This window comes from Aspergillus japonicus (assembly GCF_003184785.1).
Source record: "Aspergillus japonicus CBS 114.51 unplaced genomic scaffold BO86scaffold_11, whole genome shotgun sequence".
Taxonomy (NCBI): domain Eukaryota; kingdom Fungi; phylum Ascomycota; class Eurotiomycetes; order Eurotiales; family Aspergillaceae; genus Aspergillus; species Aspergillus japonicus.
In genome coordinates, this window is record NW_020291648.1 from 25598 (window position 1) to 47145 (window position 21548).

The 21548-nt window shown below is 49.7% G+C and overlaps 8 protein-coding genes across 8 annotated transcripts; 4 read left to right on the forward strand and 4 right to left on the reverse strand.

Annotated features, from left to right (window-relative positions):
- Positions 1-116: 116 nt before the first annotated feature.
- On the reverse strand, positions 117-2521 carry BO86DRAFT_334184 (Ytp1 family protein). Its single transcript, XM_025668848.1, has 5 exons — positions 2245-2521; positions 2069-2146; positions 1117-1959; positions 933-1062; positions 117-867 (listed from the first exon to the last, which is right to left on the reverse strand). Exons 1-5 carry the CDS (start codon positions 2368-2370, stop codon positions 536-538), a joined length of 1509 nt encoding a protein of 502 aa, XP_025529785.1. The 5' UTR covers positions 2371-2521; the 3' UTR covers positions 117-535.
- Positions 2522-2738: 217 nt separating this feature from the next.
- BO86DRAFT_387343 (SWI5/SAE3 family protein) lies at positions 2739-3740 on the forward strand. Its single transcript, XM_025671563.1, has 4 exons — positions 2739-2844; positions 2923-3069; positions 3126-3211; positions 3300-3740. The coding sequence occupies exons 2-4, from the start codon at positions 2983-2985 to the stop codon at positions 3457-3459; spliced, it is 333 nt and encodes a 110-aa protein (XP_025529786.1). The 5' UTR covers positions 2739-2844; positions 2923-2982; the 3' UTR covers positions 3460-3740.
- Positions 3741-3923: 183 nt separating this feature from the next.
- On the reverse strand, positions 3924-8033 carry mdr1 (ABC multidrug transporter Mdr1; the record flags this gene model as incomplete). The annotated part of the gene is made up of 3 exons (XM_025667762.1): positions 3924-4281; positions 4341-7654; positions 7713-8033. The coding sequence occupies 3 exons, from the start codon at positions 8031-8033 to the stop codon at positions 3924-3926; spliced, it is 3993 nt and encodes a 1330-aa protein (XP_025529787.1).
- A 3303-nt stretch (positions 8034-11336) lies between these two features.
- Positions 11337-11935, forward strand: BO86DRAFT_417212 (60S ribosomal protein eL39; the record flags this gene model as incomplete). The annotated part of the gene is made up of 3 exons (XM_025675023.1): positions 11337-11342; positions 11492-11592; positions 11887-11935. The coding sequence occupies 3 exons, from the start codon at positions 11337-11339 to the stop codon at positions 11933-11935; spliced, it is 156 nt and encodes a 51-aa protein (XP_025529788.1).
- A 775-nt stretch (positions 11936-12710) lies between these two features.
- On the reverse strand, positions 12711-14038 carry skpA (SCF ubiquitin ligase subunit skpA). Its single transcript, XM_025671564.1, has 5 exons — positions 13833-14038; positions 13648-13733; positions 13481-13566; positions 13069-13406; positions 12711-12996 (listed from the first exon to the last, which is right to left on the reverse strand). The coding sequence occupies exons 2-5, from the start codon at positions 13700-13702 to the stop codon at positions 12990-12992; spliced, it is 486 nt and encodes a 161-aa protein (XP_025529789.1). The 5' UTR covers positions 13703-13733; positions 13833-14038; the 3' UTR covers positions 12711-12989.
- A 959-nt stretch (positions 14039-14997) lies between these two features.
- Positions 14998-17266, forward strand: smp3 (glycosylphosphatidylinositol-alpha 1,2 mannosyltransferase smp3). Its single transcript, XM_025666869.1, has 4 exons — positions 14998-15361; positions 15499-15881; positions 15944-16071; positions 16132-17266. Exons 1-4 carry the CDS (start codon positions 15250-15252, stop codon positions 17150-17152), a joined length of 1644 nt encoding a protein of 547 aa, XP_025529790.1. The 5' UTR covers positions 14998-15249; the 3' UTR covers positions 17153-17266.
- A 1011-nt stretch (positions 17267-18277) lies between these two features.
- Positions 18278-19889, reverse strand: BO86DRAFT_397545 (putative UV excision repair protein (RadW); the record flags this gene model as incomplete). Its single annotated transcript, XM_025673501.1, has 7 exons — positions 18278-18397; positions 18469-18921; positions 18985-19347; positions 19412-19491; positions 19610-19682; positions 19756-19803; positions 19872-19889. 7 exons carry the CDS (start codon positions 19887-19889, stop codon positions 18278-18280), a joined length of 1155 nt encoding a protein of 384 aa, XP_025529791.1.
- An 824-nt stretch (positions 19890-20713) lies between these two features.
- On the forward strand, positions 20714-21344 carry BO86DRAFT_21589 (uncharacterized protein). Its single transcript, XM_025666890.1, has one exon. The coding sequence runs from the start codon at positions 20797-20799 to the stop codon at positions 21229-21231; it is 435 nt and encodes a 144-aa protein (XP_025529792.1). The 5' UTR covers positions 20714-20796; the 3' UTR covers positions 21232-21344.
- Positions 21345-21548: the final 204 nt, after the last annotated feature.

A 21548-nucleotide genomic window follows, 5' to 3' on the forward strand; every position in this document is an offset into this window, starting at 1 on the left:
ATCCACCTTCTGGGGTTTGGTGCCGGAAATGAAAAGGGTCAATTGGGCGTTCTTATCTTGTTCCCTACTACAGGGCGGTACGGATCTTTGCATATCTACGCCTGCGCTGTAATGCTCCACGCCTAGCGATTTACCACCAGAGGTAACGACGTGTATGATAGATTTGACAATACTACAATCGAACACTCTTCAAGCACTACCCATGGCTGTCGACTGTGTGGCCGTTGGAGGTGGCGTGTCTCTCTCAACGTCCTGCGCGCCTGAATATTTAAGACTTTTGTTAAAAGCACGACGCTCATAGGTATATCCCTTAGCCAATCATCCACGTCTATTTGTTGCGCTGCAATGCAACCTTGAACCCGACCCCTTCAAAGACCGGGCGGGACAAGTCATTTGAAACCAGTATTTCAAGGTCCAATGGTATTCCAAGTAAAGTCCAATGCATTTTGGGAGTCGGAAAAGAGATATGAACAGTTCAAGCTTGCTGAAATGGAACACGCCCGAAAGAAAGTTATATGATTTAAACTCCTTAATATCAATGCGTTGACGTTTCCTTACCAACGAGAGCAGAGCTTTCCTCGTCGTCCACTTTCCGAGGTCCCATTGTGTTTCTGCTGTGCTCCCCGTTGTCTTCCTCATCGGAAATGAGCCCCTGCAGCTCGAACTCCTCGGCGTCATGGACGTGCTGGTTCTCAGATGCCGAGCGGGCGTGGCCGTTCAGAAAGCGGCCGTTGGGCTGGTTAGGCTTGTAGCCAGGCGCGCTTTCGCCGGCGTCATCTGCAAAGCTGGAGGAGCGGGAGCGGGACGGTGGCTTGGTGGATTCAGGCCATGCGTGAGCAGCGTAGATATGCAGGAGGACATTAACGACTGAGAGGAAGGATGTTAGAGCAAGGCCTCCGGGCATATCAGTGGGATAGTCAGGTACAACGTACAAAGGAAGAGAATGAAAGCAATGCTGTACAGGATCAGGACGTAAGAAACATGTGTGATTCCAGCGTCGCTGAGCAGTTGCATTTGTTCTTCGGTGGCGCCCATGAAGAGGAACCCAGACGCGTACAACAACTAGCATCGAGTCAGTACGGTAGCTCAGAAATCGAGAGTGACCAGGCGACTTACGAAAGGCGTGAGATACTGAAAGCTATTCGGGTCGGAACCGTCCGGGCTGACGGTGCCCTTGTCTCTGAGCACAAAGGAGATTTCGATAATCCTGGTAAAGCCGGCCGCCATCAAGGTGTAACCGAAGATGGAGTGGATCATAGTACTGATCATCAGATGCTGGGGGTGAGCGGACATGGCATAACCGGTGAGCAGAATAACCAGGGCTGGGATGAGATTGCGCTTGGGGCGGCCATTGCGTTTCCGGCTCAGCCAAATACCCAGCAGCCCGGCACACCACCAAACGATTCCCATCGTGGTATGCTGTAGATCATTGTGAACCCAGGGACCTCCCCACCGGTGCTCAGTGAAGGTGTTGACGCATCCCCAGGCGGCGATGATCAGCGAGTCGAAGAACTCCTGGCTGCGTCCCGTGCGGCGCAGCCAGTACTGACCAACAAGGAGCAGGATGGTAAGCAGAATTCCATAGGCGATGAAAGCGCTGCCCATGATGAAGTGAGCCAGACACTGTCCCAAGTGGTCATCCCGGCAGAAGCCCATGGCCGTGATCCCTCCAAACAGCATCTGAACCCAGCTTGCGACCGGCATGGCCTTGCCGACGACTCCGTGCGCAACCACCATGACCCGACGAATCCGCCCGTGGATACCCTTGGTGAGGTGTAGCTTGAGATAGACGCCCAGGACGATTTGAACCACCATCATCAACATCAGTGTATTTGCGAAAGACGCATGGACGTTTTTGGCGAATTGGCGACCCTTGTGCGCATGGCCCAGGAAGTATGCGACTACTGCGACAATTGTGCCGACAATCTGGAGAGGAACATGCCAGCGCGACCGTACAATCTAGTTGACAAGCAAGAGACGTTAAACCCCAGGTCCAGACATTCAAGTATAACTCCGCAGCCATCCAAATGAGGCGGTCGGAGATAAGTACGGAGAGACTTATACTTACCCCGAGAACCATACCCAAGGGGAAAATAATGCCAAAGGCAAGTCCCATGAGAATCATATGCAGCCATAGAGTCGAATCCTGAAGGGAAATTTGTCAATTTTGAGACAGAAAGAGGAGGGGGGGGGGGGGGGGGGGGGGGAGAAATGGTTGTGATTCCAAGGCAAGATGAAACCTACAATCGGATCTTCGGAGATGGCGGCACCGTCAGGGACATTTTCATGGCCTTCGTGAGCGCACGCTGGGATGGCCAGCAGCAAGGTTACCAGCAACCCGGACAGGTGAAATCGACTCGTTATTGCCATGGTTGCCACTTCCTTTTTCTTTCTGGAGGGAACCCAAAAAAAAAAAGGTGTGTAAGGAGGGGACAATAGGGAGAGAAGAGAGAAGGGGGATGTACAGTAGATACAGAGAGAGAGGAAAGAGAGGGAGGGGACAAAGAGCGAGTGAGGAAGAGGGAGAGAGAGAGAGTGTTGGCCGATCATGGATCGGGATGGTGGAGGACGTAAGCATCCACAGCCTGTGCACATCTAAAGCGCATTCGGGCAACGCGGATTGGGCCATGGGCTCCGCATTTCTATACTTATACTACTAGCTACTAAGGTAACCTGTTACTTCCATCATGATTCCAGAAATCCAGAAATCCATAAGAACTATCCGTAAGTACTTGGAAAAGGGAACTAACAGATTACTCATACTCCACACTACCTTATTGCTTCTGTACAGTACAGTGTACAGTACAGTGTACAGTACAGTACGATACAGGTCCTGATCAAGTGGTATGTAGTCCACCTGTTGTTGAAAGTTATCCCTTCTCTTTCACTTTGTTTCCTCATTGCCACTAATACGAACCCCAGGAGATTCCTAAACTCCAATTGAACAATTAATCTGCTGGACGGGATCATTATCAATTCATCATGCCATCTCCGCGAGGCTCCACCGCCGAATCCGGCAACAGACAAGCATCTCCAGCCGACCAACAAGCATCCAAAGAAAAGAAGCTGGTACGTTTCACTTAAAAAGGAATGAACCTCTCATATCTTGTCTCATCTCGCTTCAGTCTATACTACGCCAGTCGATTGCAGATACACAAACCCAGATCGCCGACTTGGAGGCTCAGATCGCCGAAGCCAAGGCCCACTTGAAGTATGAAACCCCCCCCCCCCGAGTCCGCTCGCTCATAGAATCAAGGACAGGATGAATGCTTACCGATCAACTTCACCGTGCTTGCCAGGAACGACCCAAAAGCCACGGTGCAACAACATATCCGTCTGTTGCACGAATACAATGAAATCAAGGACGTCGGGCAGGGACTACTGGGCCTGATTGCAGATGCGCGGGGAGTGCGACAAATTGACGTGCAAAGAGAGTATGGAGTGGGCGATCGCGATTGAGAATCACCCTTCCCGTGGCATTACAACAACTACTAAGGGCTTACGAGACAGGGGAGCTTGAGTTGTGTTCTTTTACTCCATCTCAAATTTTTGTTTCTATATGAGGGGAAAGTCTCCAATAAGAGGTACAAGAGGTACAATACAGGTCATCGACCTGTGCGCACGGCAAGGAGGGGAGGCTGTATTCTAATTCGCCTCCAAGAAAAACAGGTCTCATGTTCTCCATCGAAACCCCAAGATACCACCAGCCAACTCCACAACATGGTAAATGCGAGTCACAATATCCGGTGGGGGACACAATATCATGCATATGCCTCCAAATTCATGTCTCATGAGAAACAAGGGCGTAAAAAAAAAAAAAAAAAAAAAAAAAAAAAACATGGAAGAGCTGAAGATGTAAGAAGAAGCGGTGAAAAAAAGGCAGGATATTAAACCAACTGTACAGGATATATAGTGCAATTGAATTAGTGGCCCTTGTCCAGGCTCTGCAAGTTGACCAGCTCGAAGTAGCGACCTTTGGCGCGGATCAGCTCCTGGTGTGTTCCGCTCTCCACTATCTTGCCTTGGTCAAATACGTAGATAACGTCGGCTTTCTGAATGGTACTGAGACGGTGTGCAACTGCAATGGTGGTTCGACCCCGTGCAGCAGCATCGAGTGCTGCTTGCACAACTTTCTCGGATTCGGAGTCAAGGGCAGAGGTGGCTTCGTCAAGAAGCAGGACTCGCGGATCCCGGATCAGGGCCCGTGCGATAGCTACACGTTGCTTCTGACCTCCAGACAACATGCCTCCTTTGCTGCCGACTACCGTATTGAATCCATCTCTGTGAGATGCAGCATTAGTTAAAGAACTTTGAAAATGGTTTCCAGGACGAGAACTCACGGGAGAGACATGATGAAATCATAAATATTGGCTTCCTTGCAAGCCTTAACCAGCGCCTCCTCGGGCACGTCCTCACCAGTGACGCCCAGGAGAATATTCTCCCTAATGGTGCCTTGATACAAGGTGGGTTCCTGGCTAACAAGCGATAGGAAACTGCGGTAAGAGTTGACGTTCAGATGGGTGATGTCCTTGCCATCAATGAGAACCTTTCCAGCAATGGCATCATAGAACCGTTCAAGAAGCGCAATGGTGGTACTTTTACCACAACCACTTGGGCCCACAAGGGCAACATATTGTCCGGGCTTGACGGTCAGATTCAGTCCGCGTAGGACAGGCTGTTCGGCGCGAGTAGGGTATCTGAAATGAACATCACGGAACTCGATAGATCCCTCCACAGACTGAAGTTTTTCGCCTTCCTCCGACCAGGTGTCAATCTGCGGCTTCCTGTCAAAAAGTCTGCGGAATTCAGCCGCCGCATTCTTCGCCTTGCCCATGTCTGGAGCGAATGAGAAAACAGTACCAGCAGACTGAGCACCGAACAGAATCTCGGAGAAGCAGACAAAGAAACGGAAGACAGAATACTCGTGATGACCCAGAAGCGTACCTCCGTACCAGAAGCCGAGGGCAACACAGAAAAAGACCAGAGCCTGCGAGGCAGCATATAGGATAGAGGACTTCAGCACTGAGATCAAACTTGTACGGCCTTGCGCCGCTAATTGGCCGTGGTAGATATCCCAAACATCCTTTTCCCGGGTGAGAGAGGCCACGGTGCGAATAGCCGAGGTCGCCTCACAGGCATAGCTTGCAGAGCCCTCGTAGGCGCTCTTAGATCTTTGTTGGAACTGCGCGAGCATGTAGAAGCGGTAGAATCCACATCCCAGCAGAACCGGAACGACGGAAATACAGACCAGAGCCAACTTCCAACCGATGCTGAGAGAGATAATCATAGCTGCACCTAGGGTAGTACTGGTCATAAGGATTGTACCCAATGTGGCACCACTGACACCTGACAGATGTTTGGTCTCAGTCGACAAAAAGGATGTGAGTGCACCGGTGCTGTTTTCCTCTCTATCAAAGAAGGTAATATCCTGACGCAGCATGGATCTAAAGGCCATACTCCGAGCTCGCCGAATCAATCTCTCCGAGCACACGGCGAAAGCGGCACCATTGATAGAGAGATTGATGAACTGGGCGATTCCAACCACAAAGAACATCAAAGCCCAAAACGCACCATCATGCCTAATTTTAGCGGCCTCGCTCGTTGGCAGCGAAAGAGTGCTGATGGCCTTAGCGTACAGAACGGCCTGGGTGGGTTGGCCACCACCGGAAAGTACCGCAAAGACCAATCCGATGAGCATATAGAGAATCTCAGGGCGGTTGAAGGAAGCAATGAATTTGACCAAGGACCAAAGCGAGTATTTCTTGGCAACTTCCGGCTCTCTCTTGGCCAGAATGGCGCTGGAAATTGACTTGTGTGTTCCACTGCGTCCAAGGCCATTACCAGCGAACATCTTCTCGTCGTCATCAGCTAGGGAGCCGGTGCCACTGCTTGCTGACTTGATGCGTTCAATCTCTTCCCTCGCGAAGTCATCCTCATCCATATCGGCTTCATCAGTAGCCAAGGCTTCCGCATCCTTCTCCTCGTTAATGCGCTGTGCTTCCACGAGGCTGTGGTAGGTGCCCTTGCGACCAACGAGTTCGTCATGGTTGCCTTGTTCCACAATCCTACCATTCACCATAACGACAATATTGTGGGCTGACTTGATGGTAGAAAGACGGTGAGCAATAACAATAGTAGTGCGGCCTTCAGCAGCTCTATCCAAGGCTGCCTGAACAACACCTTCAGATTTCGTGTCCAAAGCAGATGTAGCTTCGTCGAGCAGAAGGATCTTCGGGTCACTGACTATAGCGCGTGCGATAGCAATGCGCTGCTTTTGTCCTCCGGAGAGTAGGAAGCCGCGCTGACCCACATTCGTCTCGTAGCCTTCAGGAAGGGCTGTGATGAAGTCGTGAGCGTTGGACATCTTCGCCGCATTTTCAATCAATTCCCTGATTTTGTCCTCGGATTCGTTTTCATACTTCGTGCCGATAAGACCGTGTCGAATGTTGTGGTAAATCGTCGTGCCGAAGAGGACAGGTTCCTGGCTCACCAGCGATATTTGTTGACGCAGCCAACGAAGGTTAAGGGTCGAAATGTCATGGCCATCCAAAAGAACGGAACCTCCCACAGGAAAATAGAATCGCTCGACCAGACCGACAACAGTACTCTTTCCCGAGCCCGATGGGCCAACAAGGGCAGTCGTCTTGCCGGCAGGCATGACCAGGGAAACACCATCCATAACAGTAACTTCCGGACGAGATGGGTAAATGTGCTTGATGTCGCGGAATTCGATATTGCCTTCGAAGTGTTCGAGCTTCTCGCCCTCCTCGGAGTAGGGATCCAGGGGAGAGGGACGATCGATAGTCCCATAGATCTTGACGGCTGCGGCAAGAGCATTCGTGAAGGCCTGACCATTGGGGGCGACATTTCCTAGACTAAATGATCCGATCAGAATAGCCATAAGAACAGTCAATACTTGTCCCACGTTAACCTCTCCATCAGTGAGGAAACGAGAGCCCATCCAGAAACCAAGGCCGTAGTTGGAAAACATGATACCGAACATGCCACCAATCATAAAGCCGAGAATAATCTGGGTCTTGATACCCCATTTTTCGGCCTCGGCCAAATGAGCCTCGTATTGCTTGGCCAATTTGTCTTGAGTACCGAATGCAGTGGCATTCCGAATTGAGCTGATGACCTCTTCCGCAACAGTTCCGCCGGCACCAGCGCTCTCCAAGGACTTTTTGCTGTACTTGACAATAAAGCGAGAACCACCTCCCATAGTCATCACAAGGGCAACAATGGTTGAGGTACAAATCAGAGCGAGTTTCCAATATTTGATATAGGCGACAATGAACGCAGTCACGAAGGTGGCCAGAGCTGTTAGTGTGAGTCCAACCTTCTCCGAGATACCGTCTTGGATCAGATTCGTGTCGGCTGTTATGCGAGTTGTAACTTCACCGGCTCCTAATCTATCAAAGTAGCCCATGTTTTGTCTCAAAATAGACTCCAGATAATGTTCCCGAATCTTTTGAGTAATATGTTCTCCAGTGTAGATGAAGCCGACGGTGGAAATATAGACGGTAACGAATTCGGCAATTCCAAGATACACAAAGTAAAGAACATTCTTGGTTAACTGGTGATAGAAGTCGTGGTACGAGAGTTCGTATAGAGCAATTCCTCTGAATGCCGATGCCAGTGAGCCGAAGAGAATCTAAGAAAGCCCAGGTTAGTTGCAGAGCCAACAAGGAACACCCTACCAAGCCACTTACGGTAAATAGAGGTAGAGCGGCACCTGCCACGATAGCGCAAAGCGCACTAACAAGCATGATCAAGATGTCCATGCGCGAGGCATAGCGAAAGAGAGCGAAAAACGACACCTTCACATCCGGCGAATCCAGTTGCTTCTTCAAAATCTCCTTCTCATGCTCGGGAAGGTGCGCGAAAAGCGCATCTGGATCTTCGGATTTGGCTAGAGCATTAGGACGCGAACCCTTGTCCTTCTCTCCTGCTGGGACCACCGTCGAACTAGATATGGAAGAACGGCCGGCCGACTTGCGATGTTCGGCTGAGGATGCGCTTCCCCGTTCCATCAACTCGATATCAGTGTTCTCGGCCTTGTCCCCAGGAAGGCGCTCATTTTCTGGGAGAGCCATCTTTGCTCTTTTGATGACACGCAGAAATGTCAAGTCTCACAGTTGTAGTTGTGAGGTCGGAAGGCGTGGTGTCGAAAGAAATAGAGAAACGAGAGGACGAAGCGCACTACTCCATGAGGAAGGTGGCTTGCGGTAGGTGAGAGACGCTGGGAGGAGTTTCAAATTGACCACCCTGTATGTTAAGAAGAATCGAAGGAAGGGTGGTATTCTCAAAGTAGGCGAAGGTGTGTTTTCGCAAGCTGGGCGCAAATCTTGTCGCGAGATATGCTTCCACGCGCAGAGGACCTAGAAAGGGATGGAATGGAATGTACAATGTTGATCCAACCTCAAGGTCGTTCGGAGAGGGGGAAAATGGATTTGTTGATTAATTAAAATTAAAGGTGTTAAGGTACTGCAAGGTGAAAGGGGGGAGGATAGGAAGGAGGAGGGGAGTTGTAGAGGGATATATAATTAGGAAGCTAATTATTCGTTAGTTAATACGTAGCCCTGAGTAGGGACTTGACTTGAAAGACTGGGGATTTAAATCCTGATGCCTCATTGTCGGCGTCAGCGCCTGTCCCCGTCATGTGTGGTACGGAAGAGGAAACATTCAATTTTAGCCTCCGCTTCTTAGCGTCATCGGAGCCCCGACTTCCCGAGCCTGTTTTATGCATTTAATTGCTTGCGTTTTACTCAGGAAAGTTAAACTGCGTATCATCAAACGATTCATGCGTATCGAGCGTATTACTAATTACTATTTGAGGAAGCATCATTTCAATTGCATGGAAAGGACAGGAGGCAACTGGTTGAGCGTGACTACGGTGAATTAATACATATACATCCTGTATCCCTGGACTACATAGTATTTGTTGTACTACAGAAGAAGGCAGTAGGTAGGTATGTCGGAAGAATCATAGAGATAAACAAGCGACAGTCAAGCCACCACGAGCCACTCGGTCGGAACGGAGATCAGCGCTCACTCGCCCACACACATGCATGAAGGATGAAGGTAAGAATGAGCCTGACCTGTAAATAGTCTCCAGCCACGGTTCACAACTCGCTTGCGTATTGAAGGCACTCGGAGAGACTACGTATGATAAACAGAAAAAAAAAATAGGCATAGCAGACCAAGTTCCCCTTGGAGATATGACCTACTGTCAGTCGCGAGGCATGATGGAGTATTCTTATTGGCCCAGTCTCTGCTCGGTTCTAGAACAATCAGGACGGCATCCCCTATCGATAAAAATTAGAGAGACCATCTGCGGGCACTTTATTAGGCCTAGATCAGGTATATTATACCAGACGGGCAATCGATGCGTGCCAATGGCGAGTGCGACGTCCAGCATCGGTGCCTAAAGAGCTTTAGCGCGGGCAACAAGACCAGGGCGGGGTCTGCCTCGGGTGAAAAGACCCGCTCGCTGGACAGGTACTGTACGACTGCCACCTCAGGCAGGTGTACTCGGCTAGTACCAAAGAAATACGGTTGTGAGCTCAAAGAATAGGTAGTTACTAGGAGATACCCAGCATGGGTACTAAGTAGGTACCTACGGAGAACGGAGTACTTCGTGTTGTAGATAATCTTCGATTTGATTGGATTGATGTAAGGCATCAATTGATTGTGATCGGGATCGGTGCTTACAATCTCCGGTCTCCTCGATGACAAACCAGCCAACTGAGCTTCGGGCTTGAAATCGATTCCGTTCCATGGATGGATGGTATCTGCTAGGTAATAGTCTTAGCCTACCTAGAAGTCCTATTCACTCTACGCACAAGACTTCGTAAATATAGTTTAGTAGTTACACAGTGACTACTGACTAAACACCGCTTATCTCCGCTCCTCTAACCAGCCATCAGGCGCTAGTAGCTTGGAGTGACTAAGTTACCGAGCAAATTACTACGTGTGAGTTGGTCTGCAGTACGGATCAATCTTCATCGGAGGTCCGTGGTTAACAAAGGGAAAGACATGGGTGGTTCCCAGAGCCGCTACTCCATTCGTATGCAGTATGCATCGAGTAACTAATCATGGACGTGTACAGAAAAACCATCGACTCTGTTTTGTCATGAGACGAAAGACCAGTGCACTCCCCGGGAGGCGATGATGGTTGTTGTTGTTGCATAAAAAGGCGGGAGGAGCTTGACCCGACCTACTATAAAGGGACCCCGATCCTCTCGATGTGGAAGCAGGGAACGGAATTCCGACCGTTGCTTACTGCCCATCATCGCCGCCGCCGCTTCCGATGTGGTGTAATGTGAAGTCGAAACTACTGTTAGCCATTACACCACATCGGATCATACATAGTACTCCATAGATACCCCGCTAGATTCTTCTGGATCTTGACTGGCGTGGATAAAACCAGCCCCTTCCCTGCCATGCACATTATTATTTGACCCGTAGTTTTGCCTGGACCTGTCTCAGACTAGGCCACTCGAGAGTTCGATGGCTCTTTGATAGGTGTCTAATGTGGCGGCGACGGCTTGGTTCGCTGTCAGGGGACCCGGTCCTCTCAATGTCCACTGTGTTCAACCTGGTTACTCCTTACGGCATAACAAGTTACAGAGTTGATTAACTTCTCGTGTGAGTCATCGAGTATTGGATGAATCATAATGGTACGGAGACTCAATAATGCATCAAGGTTGACCTGATGACCCTCACCCAGGTGACGGTACGATGACTCAATGCTGAACCTGAGTCAAATATGCGCTAGGTACAGATAGCGCAGAGGAAATGAAACACCGTGAGAATATGTGCATGGGAACAGAGCAGTATTGATCGGGTTGATTTTGCTATGGCCCCTCGTTCTAGTAGTAGTTCACCTGTCTGGATCGGATATTTGGCATTTGGCGGTCAGCGAAGGCCATGCGGGTATCCCCTGCGGGCAAATCCCGCCGGGTTCCTATCAAGTTACTTGTGATAAGTCTCGACCATCAGCGCAAGATATAGAATACTTGCTCTTCAGGTGGAAGAAAGAGGGAATAGAGCGAGACAGGAGATTGATATAACAAGATGCCGAAGTGAAAATGACTGAAGTGGACTAGCAATTCAGACCATACCAAGGACACGGTCAAGTACACCACTGTACATCAGTTGATGGGGCAGACATGCATGTTGCCTCAGGCGTATATCACATGACCTACCCGAAGCGAAACGCTAAGCCCTGCCCGCACAAAAAAACTACCACTACGAACGGCGATTGAAGACGGTCGACAACCTCACTACCGCCAGTCCATACCCTCAGCTCGCCGTCGCGACAAGCCTTCAAGATGCCGGTTAGCAGCCCCTATATGACATGAACGGATATCAATATGGGATATTTTTCACGTCTTGCCATTTTGGCCAGACAGATATCAGCATGGAATCCGCTAGGATGAGGATCAAGAAGGCAGGCTAACGCTTTTATCTTTTTTTCTCAATATAGAGCCACAAGAGTTTCCGCACCAAGCAGAAGCTTGCCAAAGCTCAGAGACAGAACCGTCCTATCCCCCAGTGGATTCGTCTCCGCACTGGTAACACCATCAGGTAAATAAAGAACCCTTGATTTCACCACCATTCGATTCCCGTGTGACGCTGCGACCCCTCGATGGCCTTAGATCGCCTGGCAAAATGGTAGAAGGAGTTGGAAGCATTACGACGCCTTGGATTGGGAATCACTACCGGATGAACGACTACAACGACCATTTTTCTACTTGCTGGAATTCGACGACACTCTTCCCTCGGGGGGTCGGAATCCTGTTTCCAAGCCGCACACACGGGCGATCAGATGATACTCGTGAATAGGGTGGATGGCTGACCTCGCTTTCTCTCTCTTTCCAGATACAACGCCAAGCGGAGGCACTGGCGCAAGACCCGTCTCGGTATCTAAATTCGATCAAGCCAACCAACCGACTTCTTCGATTTCGCCCGAGATGTCTTTTCTTTATCCCTGGGAATGTTTCGTTCAGTTGTGATACCGCCAACTCTTGTGTGTCTCTCTTGCTCGCGATGATTAAATCTGCATCATCCTGAACCCGTCGACCCCGCTGCTTTCTGATCCACGCCCTTCGTCTTCTCTCCTTCGGTTTTTGCTCCTGTTTCCCGGCAAGCATTTTTTATGTGGCAAAGCGAATATCGGTTCCTGAACTTCGAACGATATCTGGGACAGGTCTGGTTGAGGTGCAAGCAGTCGTTCCCGACTGGTTCTGTGATACGGTTATGAAATCATGCAATCTAATTACACGAGCTGAGAAAAACAAAAATCGAAAACTTATGAAGGATAACGAGTACTGAACGAAGGTCTTTTTCTCTTCCGGGAACTATTTTCTTTGCTCCCACTTGAACGCGGGCTACCTGGAAGCGACAAATCTGCCCAAACAAGAGATTCGCTCGCCTCTATCTATGCCGAGGTAGCTTCTGTCCCAAGTCGTGGATTGATTTCGTAGAAAGTTATCTATCGCTGCTAGTATGGCCACTTAAACTGCCGGCTTCGTATTTCCTTCCAATCACAAGCATACAATCATGTCCTTACAGACGCAACCCTGGGATCTTCAATCGGGTAAAATATGGTCCACTAAGACCCGGAGTATCTTCACACAGCACGGTTAGTCAAAATCTCGTATAGAAGAGCGAACTCATTTGAATTGGAATTGAAGGACTTGAAAATCATAGTAAGGTTTATTTCAGCTACTAATCGATTAAGCTATCCCACTGTTGCCTCTAGACAATGGTCCAGGGGCCAGTAGGACAAAAAGGAAACAAAAACAACCATGCGCTGACATGAAAAAGCGAGAACCGAACGCCGGGAACTGCAGCAACTGGAGAGCATATAAGGTGTATCAGGCCAAAACATCGTTGATGCCTATCTTCACAGAGACCACATTTCCCATAGCGAGCCTGCGATCCTTGGAAGATATGCAGTGCCGCTGACCAGTGACACCAATTTAGCGACTGCAAAGCAACCGGTTAGCAGACGTCTCTTCTGGTGTTACGGCACCCGGTCGGAGTTCATAATGCACTTACTCTTCAGCCCACTCGTTCTCCCGGCGGATCTGGTCCTCCTCCTCAGGAGTGAAATCATTCTGAATGTTGAAAGTCTTGCGAATTTCTTCGGGGGACTTGCCCTTGATCATGTTGGCGACGGTCTTGCAGCCAACATCCAGCAGACCCTTGATATCGAGGTAGTTCGCGGCCAAGATAATTTCGAACAGCATCTCTTGATCGACCTGCATGAACTTCTGATCCCACTCATCAATGTCAGTGGTCTTACGGCGCGAGTCGTCGTCATCACCGGTGCTGGGGGGGTCGCCTTTGTGGTGCTCGCACCACTCAATGACCTTCCTCAGGACAGCTTCATTGACCTACGGAGCCGAATGTTAAGTTTTGTTTGATACATGGTGGGAATAGGTGGGGAGGGGGGGTAGGGATAACATACATTAGGGATAGGGATGGCTTCAACAGTATCACCAAGGTCCTCGAGCATGTTCTTAATCAAAACAGAGCGTTCGGCAACATCGCGGGCTAAAGTAGGCAGCATAGGTCAGACTTCAAATCCAGCAGAAAATGATTAAGGTGACAGGGAAGTGGGGAGCGTGTACTAACCGATAGTGATCTGAACCCCATCGTTGCTCTCGAAAGTGAGCATTGTTGCAGACATTGTGAAATTCTGTTGAAGGGTATTCGCGGGGCTAGAATGAATAAGTATAGGTTAGGATATGTTACTCGTCAGGCGCAAGGATATAAACCTGCTCTGAGGGGTACTCAAGTGGGGGTTCGTTGCTGCTTACAATCCGGAATTGTTTTTGATGAGGTGAGGGTGAGTCTCGGATGGAAGCTGGAGGAAACAGAGGTGGGAAGTCGAGGGTATAAATAGACGAAAGGGGCTTCGTGGTAAGTGAAGGCAGGAAACGTTTGATATTTAGTGCGTCAAAGTGAGTTGTGTAGGAGGAGGAGAAGCTCGAACTGGAGATCAAAGGGACCGACGTTGTGAAAGGGCAGATGGCTGACTGAGGCTGATGACTGGTCTTACTAGTTTGAGGGGGCGGGAAATCTCCGTCATCATTCGCTGCTGTGACGCCCCACTTACGCGGTTGCCGCCTGTGGCTGCCTGGTGAATGCCTTGATTATGCTATCTTTTTCGTGCCTTGGTGCCTGGATGAGGCTGTGCTGTCCAAAAAACAACGAATTGTACAAACGTTCACATAAGAACACCGTCAAATCAACAAACACGATCTTGAATGCATTGTGCCTTGTGATTTTACCAAAAGAGTGTCATAGCATACAACACTTGTACACTTGGTCCTCGATCTCCAAGGATTTGTTCTTTATTCAATCCCAGTGGCATCTGTTCCATTCAACAACTCTGGGTGTTAGTGGGAATCTTTCCACGGAGAGTACTGTACTTACTGTACAGTACCATACATCCTCAACCGATCAAGAAGAAAGCGATTCATCTCATTTGAACCAAGACAAACGTCTCTCAAAGGACCAGAGCATACGGAGTACTGTACATACAACTCAATCCCTCCCCCTCCCTCTTGTCGGATCGAAGCCCTACACAGCCATTGATTTCTTTGAACAAAATCAATCATACTGAACCAAATTTGACTGCAACGGGATGAATCCTGAGGGTGTCAGAGAACAATCAGAACAACGACGCATCCACTACTCCGTACAGTGGACGGTCAACCAGGATATTCCATACATCTCCCTCTCCGTAGCCAGAGTTCAGCTAGCTACCAAGCTCTCTCGTTTGCCCCACCCCCAGCATTGTTGCTCTAGCGGCGCAGGGGGCTCCTTTCACCCCCAAAACGAAGAGGGTGAAAAAAAAGAAGAAAAAAAAAAAAAAAAAAAAAAAAAAAAAAAAAAAGAACGTCGAAAATGCTGTACTAATATATAGTCCTCGTCGCTCAATGCAATGATATCACCCAACAACGCGTCGCCGGGTAGCACCCCGTCAAACCCGATCCTCTACCCTCACTCCCTGACCGGAATTTTATCTTATTAACTCTCCTTCCTCTTGTCTCCCTCCTTCCTTCGTTTCGCGCTTATGCCTAAGACCGTCGTTCCTTGATCTGTTCTGTTCTTCTGTTCCTTTATCTCATTCTTCAGGTACCTGAACTCTCCGTAGGCATGTACCATACTTTCCGCTGGACTTGCTTGACCTTCGTTACCTTCTAAATCTCCCGCACATCCTACAGAGTCATGTGGTGGCGGCGAACATATTTATTGCTGTTGGTAATCCGGGTATATTTTGCGCTGTCACCAAGCTATCTACACCCAGATGAAAACTTCCAAGGTCCTGAGGTCTTTGCAGGTATGTTTCTAGTTTCTAGCATATTAGCAATCGGATCCGCCGGCTCTCCAACGCTCACAAATGCTCTACCTGCGATACGGTTTTCACCAATAATTCGCTACTCCTTCGGCCGCATACACTTACCAGTCACTTCATAGGTCGGATTCTCGCCTATCCATCTCATTCACCTTGGGAATTCACTGCAGATAAGCCGATCCGTAGCGTCTTCCCACTATGGCCGATCTACGAGGTGCCAATGAATTTCCTGAAATGGTTCTATACGGAAACTGGAACCCAAGCCCCTCCTCCACAGCTAGTATACTATGTGCTGCGCGGGGTGATGTTTCTACTTAGCTTTGTCTTAGAAGACTGGGCTGTATATGAACTGGTGCCCTGGCCGCGCCATCGCCGCGCGACGGTGGTGCTGGTGGCATCTTCGTATGTCACCTGGACATATCAGACGCACACCTTCTCAAACTCACTCGAGACCCTCTTGGTGACCTGGAGTTTAGTTTTGATTCGTCGCATTGCTGAAAATAAGGTTGGCACATCCAGTTGAGCTGAAATCATAGAAAAAAACTCCGTGGCTAAGTCTGTTGACAGCGACATTCCTCCCTTTTTTCTTGCGCTGTGTTGTCGTTGATCGCAATCATCGGTGTATTCAACAGAATCACCTTTCCTGCCTTTGTGCTCGTTCCAGGGCTCTATCTCCTCCCTCATCTTTGGCGCAGGTAAGTTTCTATGCCTCATACTATAACTTGTAGGTTCACAATGTTGACCGTCAATGATAGGCCTTCAGCTTTCCTTTCAATAGTTGGATTTGGCCTAGGCTTTTTCTGCCTCGCCGTCTTGGTTGATACGAAGTTCTACAGCTCACCTGCGACTTTCTGGGAAGCCCTTCACAGTCCCGTCATTACCCCGATCAACAATTTGCTTTATAACTCCGACAAGTCTAATCTAGCGCTTCATGGACTCCACCCTCGATACCACCACTTCCTAGTGAATCTACCACAACTACTAGGCCCGGCATATATAGCCATGATCTTGTCACTATTCAACTTCTCGGCCGTTCCATTCTGGCTTAGGGATATGCGCGCAATCTCAGCCATCTCGGCAACTGCCATGCTTTCAATATTCCCTCACCAAGAACCCAGATTCCTGCTTCCTTGTGTCCCCCTTCTCCTCAGTTGTTTGCGCATACGCAACACCCGGAATTCTCGGCGGTTTCTAGCCGCCTGGGCCATCTTCAATGCTATCCTAGGGTTCCTCATGGGAGTGTACCATCAAGGAGGAGTTGTGCCTGCACAGCTCGCGATGCCGTCTATCATCTCAGAAAGCGTACGTGGGTCAAGTCTTGGCTCGCTCAATTCCCAGCTCGAAACAGATGCCACCGTGCTCTGGTGGAAAACGTATTCTCCCCCACGTTGGCTTCTGGGAAATGACACCACCCTTCCAGTAGAAATCCGAACTCGAGACTTGATGGGAATGCCAGGATCAGAAGTGGTTGAAGAACTCGACAAACTGGTGCCCTCATGCTACGAGAAGGAGAAAGCTGAGAGCCAAGGCGTGTCTTCACCCTTGGTGTTCATGGTTGCCCCCAAGTCTGCTACATTCTTAGACCAATTTGTTGCACCTTTGGCCTCGTCATCCGACCCGTCGGATCTGGAGCTGCATGAGCTGTGGCACTGGAGCAATCACCTCAATTTAGATGATCTCGACTTTGGCGACGACGGCATCATGCCGACACTCCAACGAGTGATTGGGAGAAGAGGACTGGCTGTGTGGGGAGCACGGAGAGCTGGATGTGCTTGACTCAAGTCCTGACCACATCAGCTGACACCGATCACCTGGTGCTGGAAGCGATGGTTGTCACGGGTTTGACATCGGCTTACCTCATCGAATCTAAGTTCACCAACTTAACTATTCTTGCTCTTTTGATACTCTCATTACCTTGCTTGTCTCTCCCCCCCCACCCCCCTCTCTTATATCTTCACATGCCAACCTCATAGCGTGCTGTCTCTTTGATCTCCACCATCTTCATGTCTATTAATATCATTCGCCACTATTTCACTACCTTCACCACATACACTGCCTGGGATCCATATGGAACATGTGAGGTAAACATCTTGCGATACAATATACCCTTCTTTTCCCCTTCAAAAAATCATACATATATACCCAGTCTTTTTGCTTTTTTCGGTCTAGCCGCCGGCGGCTCCTACAAGGTTCATCATTCACGACCTAGTCCCTTGCAGTCAATCCTGCAAATACGTTGTTGAGCTCAAGTCGCATTGCTTGACAGCCAGCTCAGAAAGTATCCCGTCCATTTCTGTATATGCTCGTTGTGTGTACCATTTCGCCCACCATACACTATTTTCCAGCGTCGAAACTTTCAATCGATCCAGACCTACCCACTCAGAAGAGCTATCGACGAACCTGACGTAGATCACCAACCCTATTTACATGCCGTGGAACCAAGTATTCGTGATTTCAGGACAAAAATCCCATCCTTCTGAAGCTTCCGGTTGGGTACTGACTACAGGACCAGGACTTTCACGGGTTATCTAAGTGGGCCAATGAAGAGTGGCAGAGAAGACGTATAAGCTTGAGTACGAGCTCCTAGATAGAAGCACGGGAATAATACAAAGACATGCCCAGTGGAGGCGGAGAGAATCAAAACAAGAAAAGAGGAATGAAATGTTACGAGGCATCGGTCGGCTAGGAGGCTTGCACGGGACGGTACGAGCTGCCGGGCAGATATGGGCTTGACCGCGATCTATTCTACATAGTCGCCCTTGTGAGAAATTATTGCAAGAGTATGATAACAGGGACACATCACGACATTCATTATGAGAGAAGATGAGAGATCAATAGGGAAGAGCAGCATCCAGTGATAGGGTGTTCAGCTAGATGGAAACATAAGAATAGGGAGTGGAATCATAGATCATCAGGGTCGTCCGGGTTCTCGAACAGATAATTAGCAGCGAGCTCTTCGTTCTTGTCGCAAGCGAAGTAGGCCTGGATGACGAGATCCCGAGAAAATCCAAGTCGGCAGAGCTGGTAACGAGGTTAGCGGCATTCCTAGTTTTCGGTTTGCTCCTCATCAGAGAACATGAGAGAGTACATACGCGTTCAATGGCGTCCCGTTCCTCTTCTGTGACGTGGATTTGATGCGTGCCGGGGGGGAGAGCCGCGTCATCCTCCTCGCTCAACAATTGGAGAAACTGCTCCTCGTTCTGTCCGATGAGCTGCGCAATTTGAGGATTGCCGGTAGCAACTTGTTGCAGGATAGGCTCGAGCATCTGCGGTTGTTGCTGGACTAGCTGACGAAGTTGCTGGAAGTGAGGGTTGTTCCGGAGGAAATCGAGGCTGGGAAGACCTTCGCCGGACCCAGCTCCCGGGCGGGCACCTCGAGTGCCGCCTTCCTGACCTCCAGCCTGGGCGGCAGCTTCGAACAGGTTAACATGTTCGTCACCAACCGGGGCCGGGGCACTTTCTTCTGCAGGAGACGCGGATGTTTGGGGTGCGCTTGCGGCGGCGACTTGCTGCTGTTGTTCCTCCTGGATGTTATCCGGGATGCCCTGAAGACCTGTCAGCGGACTGTGGAGAAAGCCAGATGGCTCTGGGACGACCTAAAGACTCACGTTCAGGAGGTACTCAATGGCGCGGTCAGGGTTGAAGAAGGCAGCCCTCATTGCACGGTTGATATCGCTTCTTGGGAATCCCATACTTTCCATCTGAGCGACCACTGCCTCGCTTTGCGAGCCACGCAGCAGAGCCGAGGGATCGTTGAAGGCGGGACCGGCGGGCTGAGAAGTTCCCGAGGCGGCGGGAGAGGGAGTTGCGGGAGCTGCCGGTGAAGCAGTGGATGCCGACGGGGCAGGGGCAGCAGGGGCAGCAGGGGCAGCAGGGGCAGCAGGGGCAGCAGGGGCAGCGGGCGTCGAAGCAGCTACTCTTGCAGGGGTGGAGGGGGCCTGTGTAGAAGCGCCGGAGGCAGAAGGCTTGGGCTAAGTGAAGCGCCAAGATTAGCTTGATAGGAGGATAGAGATTGCCATGTACGATAAGCCATACCTTGGACACCATGCACACTATGAAACCTTTCTCCTCAATGCTGTACGACTCGATGGTCTTGTCATCTTGAAGGATCTTTCCTGTTGTGGCAAAATCTGTCAGCTACACTTGTCGAGCGTGTCGTCAGAGGATCGGAGCACGAAGCCGTCGTTCCCAGCAACAATTTCTGCCAAGCATCGTCGAACACTGATGACTGACCTGAATAGATGAGCTTCAACTGGGCAACTTCCCATCCTTTCTCCTGGGAGATTTTTCCCTTCACTTCTCCGACCTAGAAGAGAAAAGGGTTTAGCCCCGCACCGACCTTCACGGGCTTCCATAAATTGAAGCAGGGAACAACCTACCGTCTCCGAGGGTTCTGCATCGATTACAAACTTTTGTTGTTTGAGGTCCTGGAAGAGGAGATACAGGTCAGATTGAAAGTAGGACGATAATGGTGGAGCAAAGAACAGGTACATACCTTGAACGTGAGCTTCATTTTGCGCCACCGAAGGTTGAGAGATGGCTCGACAACGTGGGCGGAGGGGTTATGAGAGAAGACACTTGAAGGACGGGAGGGGGCGTAGTGGGGAGGGGCGACAGAGGGTTGCAGGACTTTAAAGCCTGATAATAGATTGATCAAGAATGGTACAGAGATTTAGGGATCTTGAGTAGGGAAGTAGATGAAGTAGAGGATGAAAAACCTGCGAAAGAAGCAAGGAAGAAGAAGAAGGAGAAGAAGAGGATGAGGATGAGGATGATTGATGACGAAGACGGATCATGAATGGCACCGAAAGAGGGAGAAGGAAGCCCAGAAGGTGGAGGGAGCTGGGAATCCACGATCGGAGGCGGTCAGCACTCGCCGGTACTACTGAGTACTAGTTAGTAGGTAAGTAAGTTACCACGCACCGCCACACTGTTCCCCCCCTCATTTGCCGGCTATGAGTAATCCGAATGGAGTGCCTCAGCCACACTTCAGGACGGTTCAGGTTCCAACTTCCCTTTTCTGCTCCTATGTAACTGTAGGTATGAGTGACTTGAAGTTAACTTATTCATACTACTGACCAGAGTGCATACACATCTATCCAAAAAGGCGATAAACAATACAGATGAACTTCTAAATGAGGGTGTATCAGCTTGTGATTGAAGAACGAAAAGTCCATCCACTAGACCCGCGTATATATTATTCTTTACCCGACTAGAACTACAGGTATATGTATGTTTTCATTCTCATCGGTAAGCTATTTCTACCTAGGTGTACACGAGGACGAAGAAAGTAAAAGAGACATGAACAAATAAATAACAATAAACAAATCTTCTTTCTTCCACTTCCCAATGTCCATCAACCAACCAACCAAGCTGCTAGCCGGCACGCCCCGTCCCGATCACACCTGCAGCTGAACATAATGGTGTTTCTTGTTGTTCACACAGTGTTTCGTCTGTCCTCCGTACACTCACTTTCATTGAGACCAGTGGCGTTGTCCTGTGGCGAGGAAGGCAGCCCTATAGATCTATCGCATGGATGTATCACACCACGGCTGCAGTTGCCGGGAAGAGGGGAAAGAAGAAGACGAGGGAAGAAAAAACAAATTACGGACACCTCGAAAATAATATTCGAGAAGCCAGCTCATACCATTGCACCCTCAAAGCCCATTCAAATTCACGTTTCATCTCTTACCTGGTGGGATTGCTTACCACTTGACTCTCTGCTCCAGGTATCTCGGTTTCCATGTCCATGCACTGATGCTACAACGACAAACGCATCATGGATGAAACGCACCGCCACCCACTTTTTGTTCTCACCTCGGACCCAGAGAGTTCGCTCGCCAGAAAGTGGATGATATGTCATATCTCTAGTCTGCAGCACCAGCGCTAATATTGCGCCCCTCCGTATCCTTTTCTGGAGCCCAGATGGTCGATCCTTCCATTAAAGCCTTTCCCGGAACTCTGGATATCATCCCGGCCGCCTTATACAGGACGCCACTGAATCTTGACAAATCCATTCTAGACCTGTTCCACGCGGCTAAGATACCTCAAGGATGCACTCATCCAGTGCTGTAGCCAGCCATGATTGGGACATCTGGGAGGAAGGTATCCACGCATCTCAGGTTGAGAACCAACCTCTGTCGTCATGAGCATGCCATCTCGGCCTCTAGGA

What these genes read in the sequence shown, in the direction of transcription:
- smp3 (XM_025666869.1), top strand. Translation starts at nt 15,250, where the DNA reads ATGTGGTGGCGGCGAACATATTTATTGCTGTTGGTAATCCGGGTATAT. An exon ending in AGGTCCTGAGGTCTTTGCAG is followed by an intron (nt 15,362 to 15,498) that starts GTATGTTTCTAG and finishes GTCACTTCATAG; the next exon opens with GTCGGATTCTCGCCTATCCA. An exon ending in GTCGCATTGCTGAAAATAAG is followed by an intron (nt 15,882 to 15,943) that starts GTTGGCACATCC and finishes GTCTGTTGACAG; the next exon opens with CGACATTCCTCCCTTTTTTC.
- BO86DRAFT_334184 (XM_025668848.1), bottom strand. Translation starts at nt 2,370, where the DNA reads ATGGCAATAACGAGTCGATTTCACCTGTCCGGGTTGCTGGTAACCTTG. An exon ending in CCATCTCCGAAGATCCGATT is followed by an intron (nt 2,147 to 2,244) that starts GTAGGTTTCATC and finishes ATTTCCCTTCAG; the next exon opens with GATTCGACTCTATGGCTGCA. An exon ending in TGCTTTCATTCTCTTCCTTT is followed by an intron (nt 868 to 932) that starts GTACGTTGTACC and finishes CCTTCCTCTCAG; the next exon opens with TCGTTAATGTCCTCCTGCAT.
- BO86DRAFT_21589 (XM_025666890.1), top strand. Translation starts at nt 20,797, where the DNA reads ATGGTGTTTCTTGTTGTTCACACAGTGTTTCGTCTGTCCTCCGTACAC.
- skpA (XM_025671564.1), bottom strand. Translation starts at nt 13,702, where the DNA reads ATGTCTGCAACAATGCTCACTTTCGAGAGCAACGATGGGGTTCAGATC. An exon ending in TGGGGTTCAGATCACTATCG is followed by an intron (nt 13,567 to 13,647) that starts GTTAGTACACGC and finishes TGCCTACTTTAG; the next exon opens with CCCGCGATGTTGCCGAACGC. An exon ending in AAGCCATCCCTATCCCTAAT is followed by an intron (nt 13,407 to 13,480) that starts GTATGTTATCCC and finishes TCGGCTCCGTAG; the next exon opens with GTCAATGAAGCTGTCCTGAG.
- BO86DRAFT_387343 (XM_025671563.1), top strand. Translation starts at nt 2,983, where the DNA reads ATGCCATCTCCGCGAGGCTCCACCGCCGAATCCGGCAACAGACAAGCA. An exon ending in CATCCAAAGAAAAGAAGCTG is followed by an intron (nt 3,070 to 3,125) that starts GTACGTTTCACT and finishes ATCTCGCTTCAG; the next exon opens with TCTATACTACGCCAGTCGAT. An exon ending in GAAGCCAAGGCCCACTTGAA is followed by an intron (nt 3,212 to 3,299) that starts GTATGAAACCCC and finishes CGTGCTTGCCAG; the next exon opens with GAACGACCCAAAAGCCACGG.